Source organism: Melospiza melodia, chromosome 17, assembly GCF_035770615.1.
Source record: "Melospiza melodia melodia isolate bMelMel2 chromosome 17, bMelMel2.pri, whole genome shotgun sequence".
NCBI lineage: Eukaryota > Metazoa > Chordata > Aves > Passeriformes > Passerellidae > Melospiza > Melospiza melodia.
In genome coordinates, this window is record NC_086210.1 from 8,864,113 (window position 1) to 8,880,482 (window position 16,370).

Genomic DNA, 16,370 nt, shown 5'->3' on the forward strand with positions numbered 1-16,370 from the left:
CTTCCCCTGGGAAGCTGAGAAGCATCAGAAAAGAATGAAAAGACATAATTATCTGATTGCTTCTCCTGCGTTTGCTGCTTTGGAATGTGGTCTGGAGATTGTTTAACAACATGTGCATATTTGATTCGTTTCCTGGGAATTGTTTTTACTTAATGACCAATCACCATCAGCTCTGTCGGACTCTGAGGATTCAGTCACGAATTTTCATTATCATTCTTGTTAAGCCTTCTGTCTGTATCCTTTCTTATTCTTTAGTATACTTTTAGTACAGCATAATGTAATGTAATATAATATAATATAATATAATATAATATAATATAATATAATATAATATAATATAATATAATATAATATAATATAATATAATATAATATAATATAATATAATATAATATAATATAATATAATATAATATAATATAATATAATATAATGTATCAGCCTTCTGAGAACATGGAGTCAGATTCTCATCTCTCACCTCATCCTGGGAACCCTCAAAAAAGACAGAATTGTTTTACCTGCTTTCGTTTCCTGTTTATAGATTGATATCAGCAATGTCTAATTGATACTGACCGCCAGCACCTTCAAATTCAGTCTGAACAGATATGAAAATCAAGGCTGACAAACAATATCACTTTGTCCCCATCCCCAGCATTTCTCTCATCCAACCCTTGGCATCCCTATGGATCAGGAATGGTGTGGCCAGCAGGAGCAGGGCAGGGATTCTTCCCCTGTGCTCGGCACTGCTTGGGCAGCACCTCGAGTGCTGTTTGTAGTTCTGGGTCCTCCAAATCAGGAAGGACATGGAAGGGCTGGAGCATGTCCAGAGAAGGGTAACAAGACTGGGGAGGGGTCTGGAACACAAGTCCTGTGAAGAGTGGCTGAGAGAGCTGGGGCTGTTTATCCTGGAGATGAGGAGGCTCAGGGGAGACAAGGCAGTGTCAGGGCACAGGTTGGACTTGATGATCTCCAAGGTCTTTTCCAACCTTGCTGATTCTGTGATTCTCTGAAGCCACCCTTGGAGCAGTTGAAGGATGATCCCTGGTTCTCCTCTTCAGAAGCTCCAGCAGCCCAGGTGCCTCAGCTTCTCCTGCCAGCTCCAAAGCCCATCCTGTGAGTCCTGCAGAGCCTCTGCAGCTCCTCCTCACTGCCCAGCACAGGGAGCCCCAGAGCCAGACACAGCAGCCCAGATGTGCCCCCCTGGCCTGGGGTGCCTCTGGCAAGGGAGCAGCACCAGGCACTGCAGGAGCCTGCAGACAATTCCTGCAGCACTTGTAGGATGATCCTGCTGCCCAAGGGACGTTCCCATGGGGCCAAGTCAGGAACTTCAATGGGGAGTGGGGCCAGAGAGGAAAGGGCAAACAGGGATGGGCTGTTTGCAGGCAAGGGAACAGGGGTGGGCCATAGGAAGAAATTTGTACCAGGGAAGAGTAAAGAAAGCAAAGGTGAAACAAAGGAAATGCTCAGGGCAGTTTGGGGGTGGCTGCCAGGCAGCCCTGGCTCTGAGCAACAGCGTCTGCAGTGGGACAGGAATGTCCCAGCTGATGGGAACAAACTTTCTGGCTGACTGCAGAGGCCAGGAAAAAGCTGAGTGGTTTCCCTGCTGCTCACGGGGGTTTTCTGTGCTGAGCATTGGCCTGGGCGTGTTCTTGAGAGAGCCTGGGCAAGGAGCTTGGTGCCCCCAGGGCCTGGCCAGAGGCGTCAACGCTGCCCCAGCAGTGCCCATGGCCTGTCCCTGCTGCAGCCCCGGCACTGCCACCCCAGGCTGCGCCCGGCCCCGAGAGCACTCAGGCCCTGCAGCAACACCAGGGCCACCAGGGCAGCAGGGCAGGGCCACGGCAGCAGCACTGGCAACACCAAGTGATGCTGCTGCTGCTGGGCACAGCTGCTGGGCCAGCACTGATCTGCCCCCAGCTCTGCACACAGACATTGCCGCTGCAGCTCCAGAGAGGGCAACAAAAGGGGGAGCTTCAGTGAAAACTTTGCTGGGAGATCCTTTAGTTCCTTTAATGCCACCAAGAGCGCAGCCTCTGATTGACACAGTGTGTGGCCACAGGGAAGGTGGAGAGAAATAAAATGAGAAATGGCACAAGGAGTGGCTTTTCTTTGTGGCCAATATGAAAAAACTAAAACAAAGAAAAAGAACCTCCAAAATGAAACTATCAAAAAGTATCAAAGGTTATTACAAGTGATTTGCAGAAACTGGCCAGCAGTTTAATGTTCCAGAAACCATCCAGTCATCAGTGTCCACACTGCAGCCTTGAGCTCCTGGTTTCTTAGGCTGTAGATGAGGGGGTTCAGGGCTGGAGGCCCCACTGAGTACAAAACTGACAGGGTCAGATCCAGGGATAGGGAGGAGATCAAGGGGGCCTTCAGGTGAGCAATCATGACAGTGCTGAGGAACAGGGAGAGCAGGGGCAGGTGAGGGAGGCAGGTGGAAAAGGCTTTGTGCCATCCCTGCTCAGAGGGGATCCTCAGCACGGCCCTAAAGATCTGCACATAGAAGAAAACAATGAACACAAACCAGCCAAGTCCTAAACAGGCACAAACTTCAAGTTTGTGCCTTGTTTAGAGCCCAAGTTCCCTGTGGTTTCAGTGTGAGCAGTAGACCTTGAGGATTTGGGGGATTTCACAGAAGAACTGGTCCAGGGCATTGGCCTGCCACAGGGGCAGGGAAAATGTATTGGCTGTGTGCATGAGAGCATGGAGAAAGGCACTGGCCCAGGCAGCTGCTGCCATGTGGGCACAAGCTCTGCTGCCCAGGAGGGTCCCGTAGTGCAGGGGTTTGCAGATGGACACGTAGTGGTCACAGCACATGATGGTCAGGAGGGAAAACTCTGCTGAAATGAAAAAGATAAAACAAATGAGTTGGACTGCACACCTAGGAGATGGTGCTGGTGTCCCAGAGGGAATTGTGCATGGCTTTGGGGACAGTGGTGCAGATGAAGCCCAGGTCACTGAGGGCCAGGTTGAGCAGGCAGAAGAACATGGGCGTGTGCAGGTGGTGGCCGCAGGCTACAGTGCTGATGATGAGACCGTTGCCCAGGAGGGCAGCCGGGGAGATGCCCAGCAAGAGGCAGAAGTGCAGGAGCTGCAGCTGCCCCGTGCTGCCAATGGCAGCAGGAGGAAGTGGCTGATGGAGCTGCTGTTGGACATTTGCTGTGGCTGCACTTGGGCAGACATGGAGGACTGGTTCTAGATAAGAGGAATAGGCTTTCAGGTTAGGGTGAGATGCTTTCTTCTCATATTGACCTTTGCAGACACATGCTGATTTATGTTACGTTAGGTTACCCCATTGGCCCATTGGCCTGATTACCCTAGTTCAACTCCTATTGCCCACGTTTCTTTGGCCCTAGAATGTTCTCTCTCTGTCCCTCAATTTGCCCTAGTTTGCTGTATTTCTCCACCCTTGTTTCCTATTGGCTGACCTCAGCTCTGACCCCTCCTCTGCACCATTTTCCCCCATATCCATTGGACCCTGACCCTCAGCTCCACCCTCACTACCCCATATAAGACCCTGATCCCTCCGCCTACACCCTGTCTTCGTCCCTGGACCCTGTTCATCTGTGTAGCCTGTTCCTGTACCAATAAACCCAGTTTGCTGGCGATCATATGAAAACCCATCCTGCTCATTCTGTCAGCTTTCTAAGGGAGCAGTGAGGTTTGGGCTTATGAGTGCTGGACGTTCCAAGGGCCTCAGTAGTGCCATGATGCTACACATGGCGCCCAAAGAGGAACCAGATTCCTTAAGGTCCCTGTGAGCGTCTCCAGCAGTGATCCTGCCAGCCAGATGTCACTGGAAGCTGTACCCCTTCGGGTCAGCCACAACACTGAAGTGAGACTCCAGTTTTTTCTAATCTCGCTAAAGAAGAAGTTGATAATCCCCTCAACATCTATGGGACCTGCTTCTCTGACAACCCCATAAGCCCCACTTTGGCTGGAGATTGTGCCTGTGAGACTGAGAGTGAGAGACTGAGTGGCAAAGAGCTCCCAGCGGTTTGGGCTTCTGATTTTCTGTTCCTGTGGGTAGGCATTCCCTCTTCCACTGGGGGCAGCTATGGGAAATACTCATTCCCAAGCTGAAAAGGATGTTTTTGTTAAGTTTTGGAGAGTTTTAAATTTAGAGGGGAGTTAATTTTCTGAAGGGAGTTTAAAAGGTATTGTTCATGGTTATTTGAGGAGCTTCCTGATATCTCTGTTGATTCTCTCTATCAGTTATCGTTTTGGGATGCTGTTGGGGATAAGCTTTATATTTTACAAAAACAAGGGGTTTTAAAAGTTGAGAAATTTTATCCGTTGTTTCATTCAATTTATAGGATCATTTAATGAGTGCATGGTTCCAACCCTTTGCCCTGGTTTATTCAACCCACCCTTCACGTTCCCGAACCCAGGTTCCCTGAGAACAGGATGGGAGATGGAGCCTGCCCTTCGGCACAGACAAGCCATCTGCTGTCTGCCGTCTCCCCTCCTTTTCTGTCCTCTCCTCAGGGTGGCAGTGGCCATGCTGCCTTGAGATATTCCCTCACCCACATTCCTGCATTCCCTACTTCTACTCCTCCTTCCTATAAATCACAAGATGGCAATACTCCTGTTAGAGAGACCGTCATTTTTTATTCCCTCCCACCTTCATCCCCATTTCCCGCCTTCGCTCCAGGTGCCTCCTCTGTCTCGGGTCTCACCTTAATGTTGAATTCCACTGCCGCATTAGTCCCTCCCCTATCATCAGAAAGGTTCTCCCCAATGCGGGCTGCACCTCTCCACTTCCAGGCCCCTTCTCCAGTCCAGCCTCTTCCAGTTCCCACATCACTGGAACCGGACATGGGGCCAACTAGAAGGAAGCCATTTTGGCTACCAAAGGCCTTCAACGCCAGGCATTGCCGGTCGGCACAAAGGCCTGCGCCTCTGCCAGCAGACCTGCCTCCTCTACAGAGGAAAAGAGTGATAGCTTATCTGAGAGTGAGGATGAGCCCAAGGATTCTTGGCAGAGGATGCGGAGAAAAGCTGCAAAGGAGGGGGACTGGGAGGTGGTATCCAAGATTCAGGTGGCACCTGTGCAGTATAAGCTGGGGCCAAAACCTAAACGGGAATCCATAGGGAATAGATTCCCATTTAGGTTTTGGCCCCTGCTTATATGCACAGGTGCGACCTGAATCTTGGATTCCCTACCTCCATAGGGAAATGAAGGACTTAGTAAAGCTGCCAAGGATTATGGGAGGGGTTCTCCCTATTTTAAAAATTTGCTGGACATTCCATTTACTGCCCACACAATGGTACCACAAAATGTAAAATGGTGTATGCAAATTGTATTGTCATCTGATGAATTTATTTTCTGGAAAGGAGTTTGGATAAATAAAGTTCATGAGTTACCAAAAGGTTATGTTGAGGAAGAAGGGCGACAACACCTCACAATGGACCACATTACCAGGGAAGGAGACTATACTAGACTGCAGTATCAGGCTGAAGTCATCCCCCAGTCAATACTGGAAGATCTCAAAGGTGCTGCATGGTCTACCCTCCTCCAAACACCTGATGCTTCTACACCCCACACTGACTTCACTTACATTCACCAGGGCTCAGATGAGAGCTATATCAAGTTCATAAAGCACCTTATGAAAGCCCTGGAAAAACAGGTAGTTGATCAAAAGGTCCAGGATTATCTTATTAGCAAATTAGCTTTCTGTAATGCCAGTATTGACTGCAGAAAGGTTCTTCACAGCCTCCCCCTTGACCCTGAGCCAACCATTGCTCAGATGGTTGATGCTTGCATTTGCCAGGCGATCTTAGAGTGTGACTCCAGCCTAGCCAAGGCCACCAGCCAGGGTGCAGTTTAAATGCCAGTTGCAGCAAACGTGCTTCCCTACAATACAGAATGTAATAAAGGCAGTGGAAACTGTTATAACTGCAGGAAAACTGGACATGTAGCAAACGACTGTAAATACAAGAATACTGTTCTGGTTTTTTACCCAGCCCTCAGTCCCACAGCCATTACCCAAACTGTTCTTGAAGCCAACAGCACTACCAGCCCTCAGGAAACTCCCAGCAGAGCATGAAATGACACCAAATATGAAGTTATTCTGTCTCACCCTTCCATTGGTGAGAGATGTCCTAGGTTAAAATATAAAGATGTATTCTATTCCCATCCTCAAGAGCTGTTGAAACAGGAGGGGCATTGTTTTATTCCTTATCTCCTCTTAATAAACCCATCAATACCTTTCTGCATGACTCAGAGATAATGCCCTCCAGGAGCTATTTCTGTTTAATGGACCCACCTCATGACTCATAGAATGATATCAGCCCATTGTGAGATGCTCCATCCAGGGGGGAAGATCTAAGCATGCCCCTCTGGATATTATCTGCGGTTTGGGACAAAACAAGCTGCCTTTCCACTGGATTCCCCAGAGCAACAGCTGCCCTGGATTTTCGGAGGTAGGCTACACCCTATGTGGTGGTTTGACGAGAAAGAAGTGGGAATTCTGAAATGCTGTGGTCAAACCAATGGGTGCTTGGATTTTGATATTGGCACCTGGTGTATCCAGTGGGGTTTGGACACACCTCTGAGAACACACAGGGGTTAAAAGCAGAGCTTCGGCCCTGGGAGGCTCTCTTGGGACTTCGAGGGAAAGAGGTTGGATCGCCCTACCTCGTCCAGCTGTGGCTGCTGGGCGGGGGAGTGGCAGCCATGTGGTAGGCCTGGGCCTGGACAGAGATGGGGGTGAGGAGGCCCTTGAGGATGGAAGGGTGGAGGAGCCCCAAGAGACATCGGGCAGCCATCCCCCCCCCAGGAGAGAGAGAGGGAGAGCCGGCGACGACGAATGTGATAGCAGCTGGCCCAGGAGGAGAAGGAAGGGGGGGAAGTGCAGCGAGGAGGTGCCCAGCCAGAGCAGCAGCGTGTGTGGGAGTGCTGGAGACCTGGGACAGGCAGAGACTGAAATTTTTAACCCCTTTCTTTCATGACTGGGACCTTGCAAAAATGCTGATCCTCCTCAGAGCGTAATAAGAAGAGAGATAAGAGATGAGATAACAAGGATTTGGCCTGGGGGAAGTGGAGAAGACTGGCTGAGTGGAGAGAGAGATGATTGGAGTGGCCTTTTGGCTGGACTTTTCTTGTGTAGCCATAGTTTTATTCCTGTGACACAGAGACTGCACTTAGGGGGAGGCAGTGCCTCAGAACCAGGAGGGTCCATTGTGGGGACCCCTCGGGCCCAGGGGGTTGGAAAAAAATGGGGGGGACAGATGTCCCAAAGCAGAGACTGTGCCTTTTTGGAGTGAGACAAGGCATCCTTAAAAGACAACCCTAAAAGCAGCTCTGGTCCATGCACAGTGGTGAGAGCACTGGGCATGGAAGGAAGATGTCACAAATGGCAAAAGGACTTTCCGGGTGGTCCCGAGTGACATGGAAGTGATGCCGAATTTTGCCCCAAACAGGCAGAGTGACTGCCTAATCAGACTCAACTTAAGTCAATTAAGCAGGAGGTATTTTTATTAGCGACGCGTCGGAGAAATCACAAAATGGATTTCTGAGTTCACATAGCAAAAGCAAGCCTTATATACAATTTTGGGTATAGGATTACATCAGATCAGGTACATAATCATGCATATTCATATGGGGCGTGGTGTAGGCGGAGCGTGGGCGGAGCGTAGGAGGAGACATCTCTTTTGGGGAATTTTCAGGTGGTCGTTCCTGTTGCCTTCATCATAGACGGGGTCTTTCCGATGAGTCTTCCTCTTTAAACTTTTGAACTCATTTCCTAATTTGGTCAATTCCCGGTGTGTTTGGCTTAGATCCCGTGGTTTGGCAAAACCCTTAGGATCGTTTCGACATTGCTGGCTCTAAACCTGCTTAGTTCATTAGTTTCTCCTATACCTATCTCTTCCCCTGTCATGATGCTCTACCCCTTATCTAATTTGTTGCTCTGTTTTCCTAGTGCTGTGCTTTCTCCGTGTGTTCTAGTGCTAGGCACCGCTTTACAGGCCTCACATTCCATGTTTTAACCCATTACTTCTAGAAGGCTATCTGCTTTAGGGCTTCATTTCCCCCCTTTTTCTTGTAACTTACGAATTCTTTCGTCAAGTTCTGGTCCCACAGGACGTTGATAGGCTCGTACCATTGCCCAAATCATTTGGGTCCTTTTCATTATGCTCCTGAGTCTCCACCACAAACAAATGTTTATAAGAGTTAGTAACAGCAAAGCTCCAATTACTACTAGCATTGGGTGCACCAGGTAATGGAAGACCTGTGTAGCTGTTGGGGAATATCCTGTAAAGATGTCCCACCAGTGATGCTGGCCTACTTGTTCTACTTTGGTCAGGACATTTTTTATTCTCTCTGAATTGTGTTCGATCTGCCATACCATTCGTTTAGTTGTTTGATTCACCTTTTGCACCAATTTCTTTACTTCAGGGTGTGCAAGCATTGCTTTAAGAATCTTGACGTCCATCCCTATTTGTAATTTCGATATCTCTTGATATAGGTTGAAATTTGCGTTAATTAGCTGTTGGGTAGTTATTGGGACAGTGTAATGAAAATCACAACCTACGATCTTGGCAAAGTTGCATACACAAAAGTTAGTATTGTTAGTCTCTTCTTGGCAATTATCTATAGTGACGTTGTCACAAGCCGTCCTTACGCAAGCACACCCATTTCCTATATAGTAAACTTGTGATTGTGTTCTATCATGCGGAAGCATTTCTAAGGTACATACACTATTTTCAGCATCTAAACATAAATCTTCGGCTTCTACCACAGCATTTTCGCAAACATAGCCTAATTGTCCTCTAGGGATACATGCTTCTGTGCTAACCGATTGCCACCTATTTTTGGTGTAATCATAACTGGCCCAGACGTTATGGTCTATTGGCCTGACAATGGCATCTTGGTGTATTGTCCCTAGGGTGAGGATGGGAAAGATAGCTCTTTCCTCTGCCGCACTAATGGTGAGAACATAAGCTTCAATGTGTTCCTGTTGAGGCTCATAAGTGAAGTTCACTAATTGCCACCAAGCCTGATGGTCCCGCTCAAATTGTGTAGTATGATTGTCCTTTAATATTGTTTCCCTTATTTCTTGAGGTAATATACCTGACGTTCCTTCTCTCATTATTCCTGCCGCTACTGATTGTACCCATTGTTGCGTCTGAGAGCATTGGATAGCGAGTGCAATGTCTCTGCTAAGTTCCCCTGTGTAGTCAGCGAGCTTCACAAAATCCTCTGCAGTATGGTTTGCTACCATGGTTAGTAATTTCACCACTAGTGATTGTGTTTCAGCTAATGTAAGCATGGATGAACTGAGGGGCACCTTAAGCTTTCCTAAGCTTGATGTGACGGTACTTAACTTGTTTACTAATACCTCTTGATCTATTGTGTTTACTATGCCAAATCCGGTGCCAATCCACCCACTTAGATCTCTTTTTGTTCTTCTGTGATGAGACCTTGTCGCTAACCATGCATTCCATCCCTTAAGGCTTTGCTGTATAAATGGTCGGCAATCCTTTTGCAAATAAGTAATATCGGTCTGAATGTTCATTTGCACCTTTTTCAGGGAATAAGTGGGGTCTAACAACAATTTTAGTTCGTTAGATTTTCTTATCACCTGAGGCCCTATAAAGGTTAGGTTATGTACTGCTTTACATTCCACTGGTAGGATGGTTTCTTGGGTCGAGTTTACATCCGGATCTGATGGGATCACGCCCACCTCATATGCACCATTACGCTTAGGGAAGAAAGAACCCTGTCTCAGTGTCTTAGATTCTCTTTCACACGTGAACATCATTGCCTGATCTAATCTGAATGCCATCTCACACTGTGCTTTCCCTTCCTTTGGGCCACTAGATGCTACAATTTCTCCCGGAAGATGGAGAAGGGGGTGAGGGTTATAGGTTATGTTCTGGGGACGTAGTTCCCCAAGCGAATCCTCTCTATAAATTACCGAGGTCCGGGGTTGGGACCCGGGTGGATCTCCCCTGAAATCGGCCCACTGACATGAAATCGGGCCCTTATGCTGAGTCCAAATAGTGGGCTTGCCCATCTTCACTGGACTATAGGTGATTATGTCATTTTCAGAGTCTGGGTTCGAGGGTTGAATGGTTAATACTAGTCGCCTCGTTTTTCCTTCTACCGGTCCTTCTACCGGGTCAAGCTCTCGACACCCAACCTGAATCTGGTCTCCCTTGTTCGCTACCATGGAGAGCCGCTCCCATGTTTCACTTGGAAATGGCTGGTTGTTACGTAAGGCATAAACCTCGAAATAGAGTTTCCTCATTCCCAATTCTGGATGGATACACTGGTGTGCCTGAGACCATGGGTCTATTGGGGAAGGGTCTTGGGGAAGAGCTATACTTATCGAGAGTCCAATGATCAGAGTTGCAAAGGTTTGAGGTGGAGTCGGGGTCATGATGTCTGGCTGTCAATTTTGTTTCTTTTGGCGCTCTCGTTGTTTGATGCGAATTTGTTCTACCCGTAAAATAACCTTTTCTAGTTCAGTGTCTAAATCTCTTTGTTTTTTAAAGGGTCCAATTTGGTCACTTGTTAGTGGATGTCGTGGGAGAGAAGAATAGCAGCGGGTCGATAAAACCTTGGAACGACTAAGTTTCAAACAATATTGTAACCAGCGGTGTACTTTCCAATGGCACCACCCTAATACAATTTGTTCGGGAGCTTCAAACAATTCCCTAGCCTCTAAAATGGGTCTGTTGGCAAATTTCTCTAAGGCCAAATAGTCGTCATTTTCCCTTGCTTCTTTGCAGCTACACTCATAACATTGGAGGTCCAGTAAACAACTTTGTACGTTCCAAAATTTTCTATCACAACCTCCACAAAGAAATCCAATTAGTCCCACACAATTTCTTTCCCCACACCCAAAACACGGCTGATCGTGAATAGGGTCCTGTGGGTCAGGTCCTTGTTGACTATATGTTTCAACCCACCCTATCCACTGTATTGGCGTGCTACGCAATGCAGCTCTAGCTTCGGCATTAAATTCTGCTATGATAGATAAAGGTTTTGGCAAAGTCAATGTTAGTTTATGTTGGATTCTCACGTGATCCTGCAGAGTCAGCTGACTCAGAAGTCTGTACATCTAGGGCAGGTTTAAGCTCTTCTTGTTTGTTTTCCGGAGCTCTCTTGACCCGTGAATAGTGGATCCACGTAGGTCGTTCCTTGATCCGAACCGCGGTGAAGGTAGTCAGCAGCACTTGGAAAGGTCCCTCCCACTTTTCTTGTAGGGGTTTTCCTAAAAGATTCTTAACATACACCCAATCACCGGGGTTAAACGGATGCAATTTACAATCAGGTTGCTTAGGTTGGTGCTCGATCATCACAGTAACATTCTTATCAAACTGTTTCCCCACCGCAATTACATAATCGTAAATGTATTGATTACCGATCTGGTCTATGACATCCCCATTTACAACTTGCATAGCATAAGGTCTACCATACAGAATTTCAAAAGGACTTAATTTTTCCTTCGATCTTGGCTTGACTCTCAGTCTCAGCAGAGCAATAGGCAAAGCTTGATACCACTGCAAATTAGTCTCTTGGCATATTTTAGCAATTTGCTGTTTGATAAGATGATTCATCTTTTCCACTTGCCCACTGGCCTGTGGACGGTAAGGCGTGTGTAATTGCCATTTGATTTGTAATGCTTTGCTTATTGCTCTCACTACTTTTGCACAGAAATGTGTACCTCTATCCGAAGAAATGCTCTTCGGTACCCCAAACCGTGGAATAATTTCATTCAACAGTACTTTAGTTACCTCTCTTTCCTTATTTGTCCTACAGGGGAATGCTTCAGGCCACCCAGAAAATGTGTCAGTTAATACCAACAAGTACCGAAACCCCCCTTTTCTTGGGAGTTCAGAAAAATCAATTTGCCATACCTCTCCTGGGAATTTACCTCGGCTTATGGCTCCTTGGTGTACTTTGGTTCCTGTATTCGGGTTGTTCTTCAGACACCGTTCACACTGGGACGTAACGTGTTTTATAGTAGTAAATAATTTTGGTCCTGCTATTCTGGTCTGCAAATATTGGTAAAGCGAATCTAGGCCCCAATGGGCCTTCTCATGTTCTGCCTTCACAAACTGCCACATCACGTTTCCTGGTATCACTAACTGTCCTGTTTCTAATTGACCCCAACCATTCTCTAGTATTTTGCCCTTATTCCTTTGAATCCATCTATGATCTGATTCTTGGTAATCTGGCTGGATATTGATATCCAGCTCCCCTGGTATTAGGGCCGCTATTTCCGCTTCCCTATTTCTTGCGGCTGCCAATTTAGCTTCTGTATCTGCCTTCCTGTTCCCTATTTCTGGAATAGTATTGCCTTTCAAATGCCCCTTGCAATGCATTATGGCCACCTGTGTTGGGAGTTGGACCGCCTCCAGCAGTCGCAGAACCTCTTCTGCATGTTTGACTGTTTTTCCTTGTGTAGTCAGCAGTCCTCTTTCTTTCCAGATGGCTCCATGAGCATGTACGACAGAAAAGGCATATTTAGAGTCTGTCCATATATTAATTTGCATGTTCTCTGCTAATTCCAGGGCTCGGGTCAGAGCTATCAGCTCTGCCTTTTGAGCTGAAGTCCCTGCAGGCAGGGGGTTTGACTCAATTACCCTTTCTGTAGTGGTGACTGCATAGCCAGCCATTCTTACCCCTTGCTTCACGAAGCTGCTGCCATCCGAAAACCAGTTGTCCGCGCCTTCGAACGGCTCCTCTTTGAGATCTGGGCGACTGGAGTAGACGGCTTCAATTGTTTCCAGGCAGTCATGCTCGATGGGTTCTGCTGGGGCTCTTCCTTCTAAGAATGAAGCTGGGTTCACAATATTAGTTACCTGAATGGTTACATCATCTGATTCAGCCAGGATGGCCTGGTACTTTAAGAATCTGGAAGGCGACAACCAATGGTTGCCTTTCTGTTCCAGCACGGCTGACACAGTGTGGGATACTAACACAGTCACCTTTTGGCCCAGCGTGAGCTTCCTGGCCTCTTCTATGTTAATTATCACTGCGGCCACTGCCCTCAGACAGCCTGGCCATCCTTTACTTACTTCATCCAATCGCTTGGAGAAGTAGGCCACAGCTCTCTTGTGTGGTCCCAACTGCTGGGCTAGGACTCCCAGGGCCATCCCTTGCCGCTTATGGGAAAATAGCCAGAATGGTTTTGACACATCTGGGAGACCTAAGGCTGGTGCTCTCATCAGCTCCCGCTTCAGTCTCTTGAAGGCCCCTTCCGCCTCAGGAGTCCAAACTAGGACATTCTTGGTTTCCTTCAGCAAATCATATAGTGGTTTAGCGAGTATCCCATACTGATAGATCCACAGCCGACACCAACCTGTCATCCCTAGAAAGGCGCGCAGGTCTCTCACCGTCTCTGGTTTGGGCATCTGGCAGATGGCCTCTTTCCTGGCTGCTCCCAGGGATCGCTGCCCTCTGGAGATTTCGTATCCCAGGTACACCACTTCCTTTTGCACCAGTTGTGCTTTCTGTTGAGAGACTCGATATCCACTTAAGCCCAGGAAATTCAACAAGGAAATAGTCCATTCAATGCATTCTTCCTCCGTCACTGTCGCTATTAGGAGGTCGTCTACGTACTGCAGGAGGGCGCCATCTCCCGGTGGCCCTTCCCATTGTTCTAATTCTTTGGCTAACTGATTCCCAAAGATTGTGGGCGAGTTAGACCAGCCTTGGGGCAACCGTGTCCAGGTAAGTTGGGTCTTTCTCCCCCTATCTACTGATTCCCACTCAAAGGCAAAAATCTTTTGACTCTCGGGGGCTAAGGGAAGGCAGAAGAATGCGTCTTTCAAATCTAATACGGTGAACCAAGCCAGGCTATCCTTTAGCCTGGTTAAAAGTGTATATGGATTAGCAACCACCGGGTGTAATGTCTTGGTTATTTCGTTTACTGCCCTCAGATCCTGAACAAGCCTATACGTTCCATTAGGTTTCTTTACTGGCAAGATCGGTGTATTAAAATCCGATTCACATTCTACCAATAACCCCAGTTCTAAAAACCTTTTGATTATGGGCTCAATTCCCTTTCTGTCTTCTATTCTCAGAGGGTATTGTTTTCTTACCACTGGTCTTGCCCCGACCTTAAGTTCGACAACAATCGGTGTCGCTCGTTTTGATTTTCCAGGTATATCCGTGGCCCATACTAACGGATAAGTCTTGCTCAGGATTCGCTCGAAGTTGTGGTTTTCAGGCTTGGGTTCCACACAACTGATTGTTAGGCTTAGGGCTGTAATCAGTTGTTCATCGTTTACTTGAAATTCCAATCTGTCTTTATTGAATTTTATTGTGGCTCCCAAGTTCTCCAATAAATCTCTCCCTAATAGAGGCTTTGGTGAATTTGGCAAATACAGGAACTGGTGAATTCCCATTTGTTTCCCAATTTTGTATTTGATAGGTTTCAAAAAGTAAGCTTTTTCTGGTTGGCCTGTTGCTCCCATAACTTGTACAAATTCATCACTTTTAGGTACCAGTTGTTGATTTAAAACCGAAAAAGTCGCTCCCGTATCAATCAAAAAGTCCAATTCCTGTTTACCTTCCCCTAGCTCCATTTTAACCAGTGGGTCTGCTAGGGTATGGCCCACCGGTCCCCCTCATTCACTTTCTTGCCGTGTGGTGGTAGTAGTGGCCATTACCCTTTTCTTTAACTGGGGGCATTCTTGTTTCCAGTGCCCAGTCTGTAGGCAGTATGCACATTGATCTGGCCCCACTCTAGCTGGGTGGGGTTGGAACCTCCCTCCCCCTCTCACTGGGTAGCCTCTACCCCTACCCCTGGCTCCAGGTTCCGGGTAACCTGTCTTCTGAGCTGCTACTGCCACAGCCACTACTCGGGCTATCCTCTTGTCCTCTTTTTTCTTCTCCTCAACTTCTCTATTATTATATACCTTCCATGCCTCATTCAGCAAGGCCTCCAGGTTTTTATTTTCTGGATGCTCAAGTTTTTGCAATTTCCTCCTAATGTCTGGGTTACTCTGTCCCATCATTAATCCCAACAGGTGTCGTTTCCCTTCTTCCGTTGCTGGGTCCAGGGGTGTGTATTGTCTCATGGCTGCCCTAAGTCTATCCAAAAACTCTGACGGGGTCTCATCCTTTCCCTGCCTAATGTCATATAGCATCGACCAATTGATAGCCTTAGGGATCGCATTACGCAGGCCCATCGCGATCAGCTTTCTATACTGCACCAGTCGTCGATAGTGCTCTTCGTTGCCCGGGTCCCATTCTGGTTTACTGCTGGGGAAATTATCCTCTAGTCTCCCTGACAATACTTGGGCATGTCGTTTTCCTGTTTCCAATACGAGTTCCCTTTCTGTATCTGTCAGTTCTGACAGCATCACCTCTATATCTTCCCAGTCAATATCTAAATTCTTTGCCATTAGCTCAAACCTCTTTGCTACTCCCTCTGGATTCCTCCTGAAGTTTCTTGCTTCATCTCTCCAATTGTTCAAATCACTTGTTGAGAACGGCACCTTTACTCTAGTCTTTTCCCCTACCATTGGCATAATTTGTCGGAGAGGAGCTATCGTATGGTTCCCCTCCTCTCTTCGCTTTACCTCCCCTCGTGCCACAGATCTGGTATAATACGAGTGACTGGTCCTTGCCCCGGGGTCCTCTTCCTGTGCCTCTATGTCCAGTTCCTCATTTTCACCTCCTATCTCTATTACACAGTCCGTCCGACTCCCGTCCTGGGTCTGTCGTCCCCCTAATATCTGTCGGCTCCTATCCTGCCCCGGGCTACTACCCCTCTCGTCCTCTGCTGCTTTCCCATCTCTTTTATCCTCTATCTGTATTATTATACTCAGTCTCTGCGAGTTGTTCTCTGTCTCCTTTTCGCATGTCACATTACCACTCCCCTTACTATATTTTAATTCAGAGACGTCGCCCCCCAATGAGCCGCTCTTGTCCCCAGCCTTTGGCGTGCTGGTTTCCATCCTGCAAACTCCAGTCCTTGGTGTGCTAGTTTCTATTCTACAGTCACCCCCATTTCTGGATGTGTTACTATCCCCATATGGACTAAGCTCGGGCGGGCTGCGTGTCTCCCCCCGGCTCTCTACTCCCGACGGACTGCCTTCTTCCCTTTGAAGTTCCAGTCTGGGTGGGCTGTCAGCATAGCTCCCCGACCCCTGTGGGCTACCTGGTTCCTGAGGGCTGCCCTTTCCCTCACTAATCCCCGATTTTGATGGGCTACCCTCCTCCCAGCCGTTGTCTAGCTTCTGAGGGCTGCATCCAAACTTAGATTTCCACCACTGCTCCAATTCCTTTAATGGGCTAGGATCCCCTTGTTCCTCTTTTGGTCTGGGAAGGGGCCCTTCCCGCCCGGGAGCGAATGGATGGTATTCCCACAAGCTTATTTCGCTCTCCTTTCCACTATCTCTCCTT

At 47.7% G+C, this 16,370-nt stretch overlaps 1 protein-coding gene across 1 annotated transcript in view; it reads right to left on the reverse strand.

The window, feature by feature from the left end:
* LOC134425968 (uncharacterized) overlaps positions 1-14,554 on the reverse strand; it is a gene marked incomplete at its 5' end in the record, with an annotated part of 29,923 nt that extends 15,369 nt beyond the window's left edge. The window contains one exon of the mRNA XM_063170970.1: positions 11,342-14,554. Within this exon, the coding sequence (XP_063027040.1) occupies positions 11,342-14,554 (3,213 nt within the window). The remainder of the gene's footprint in view (positions 1-11,341) is intronic.
* Positions 14,555-16,370: the final 1,816 nt, after the last annotated feature.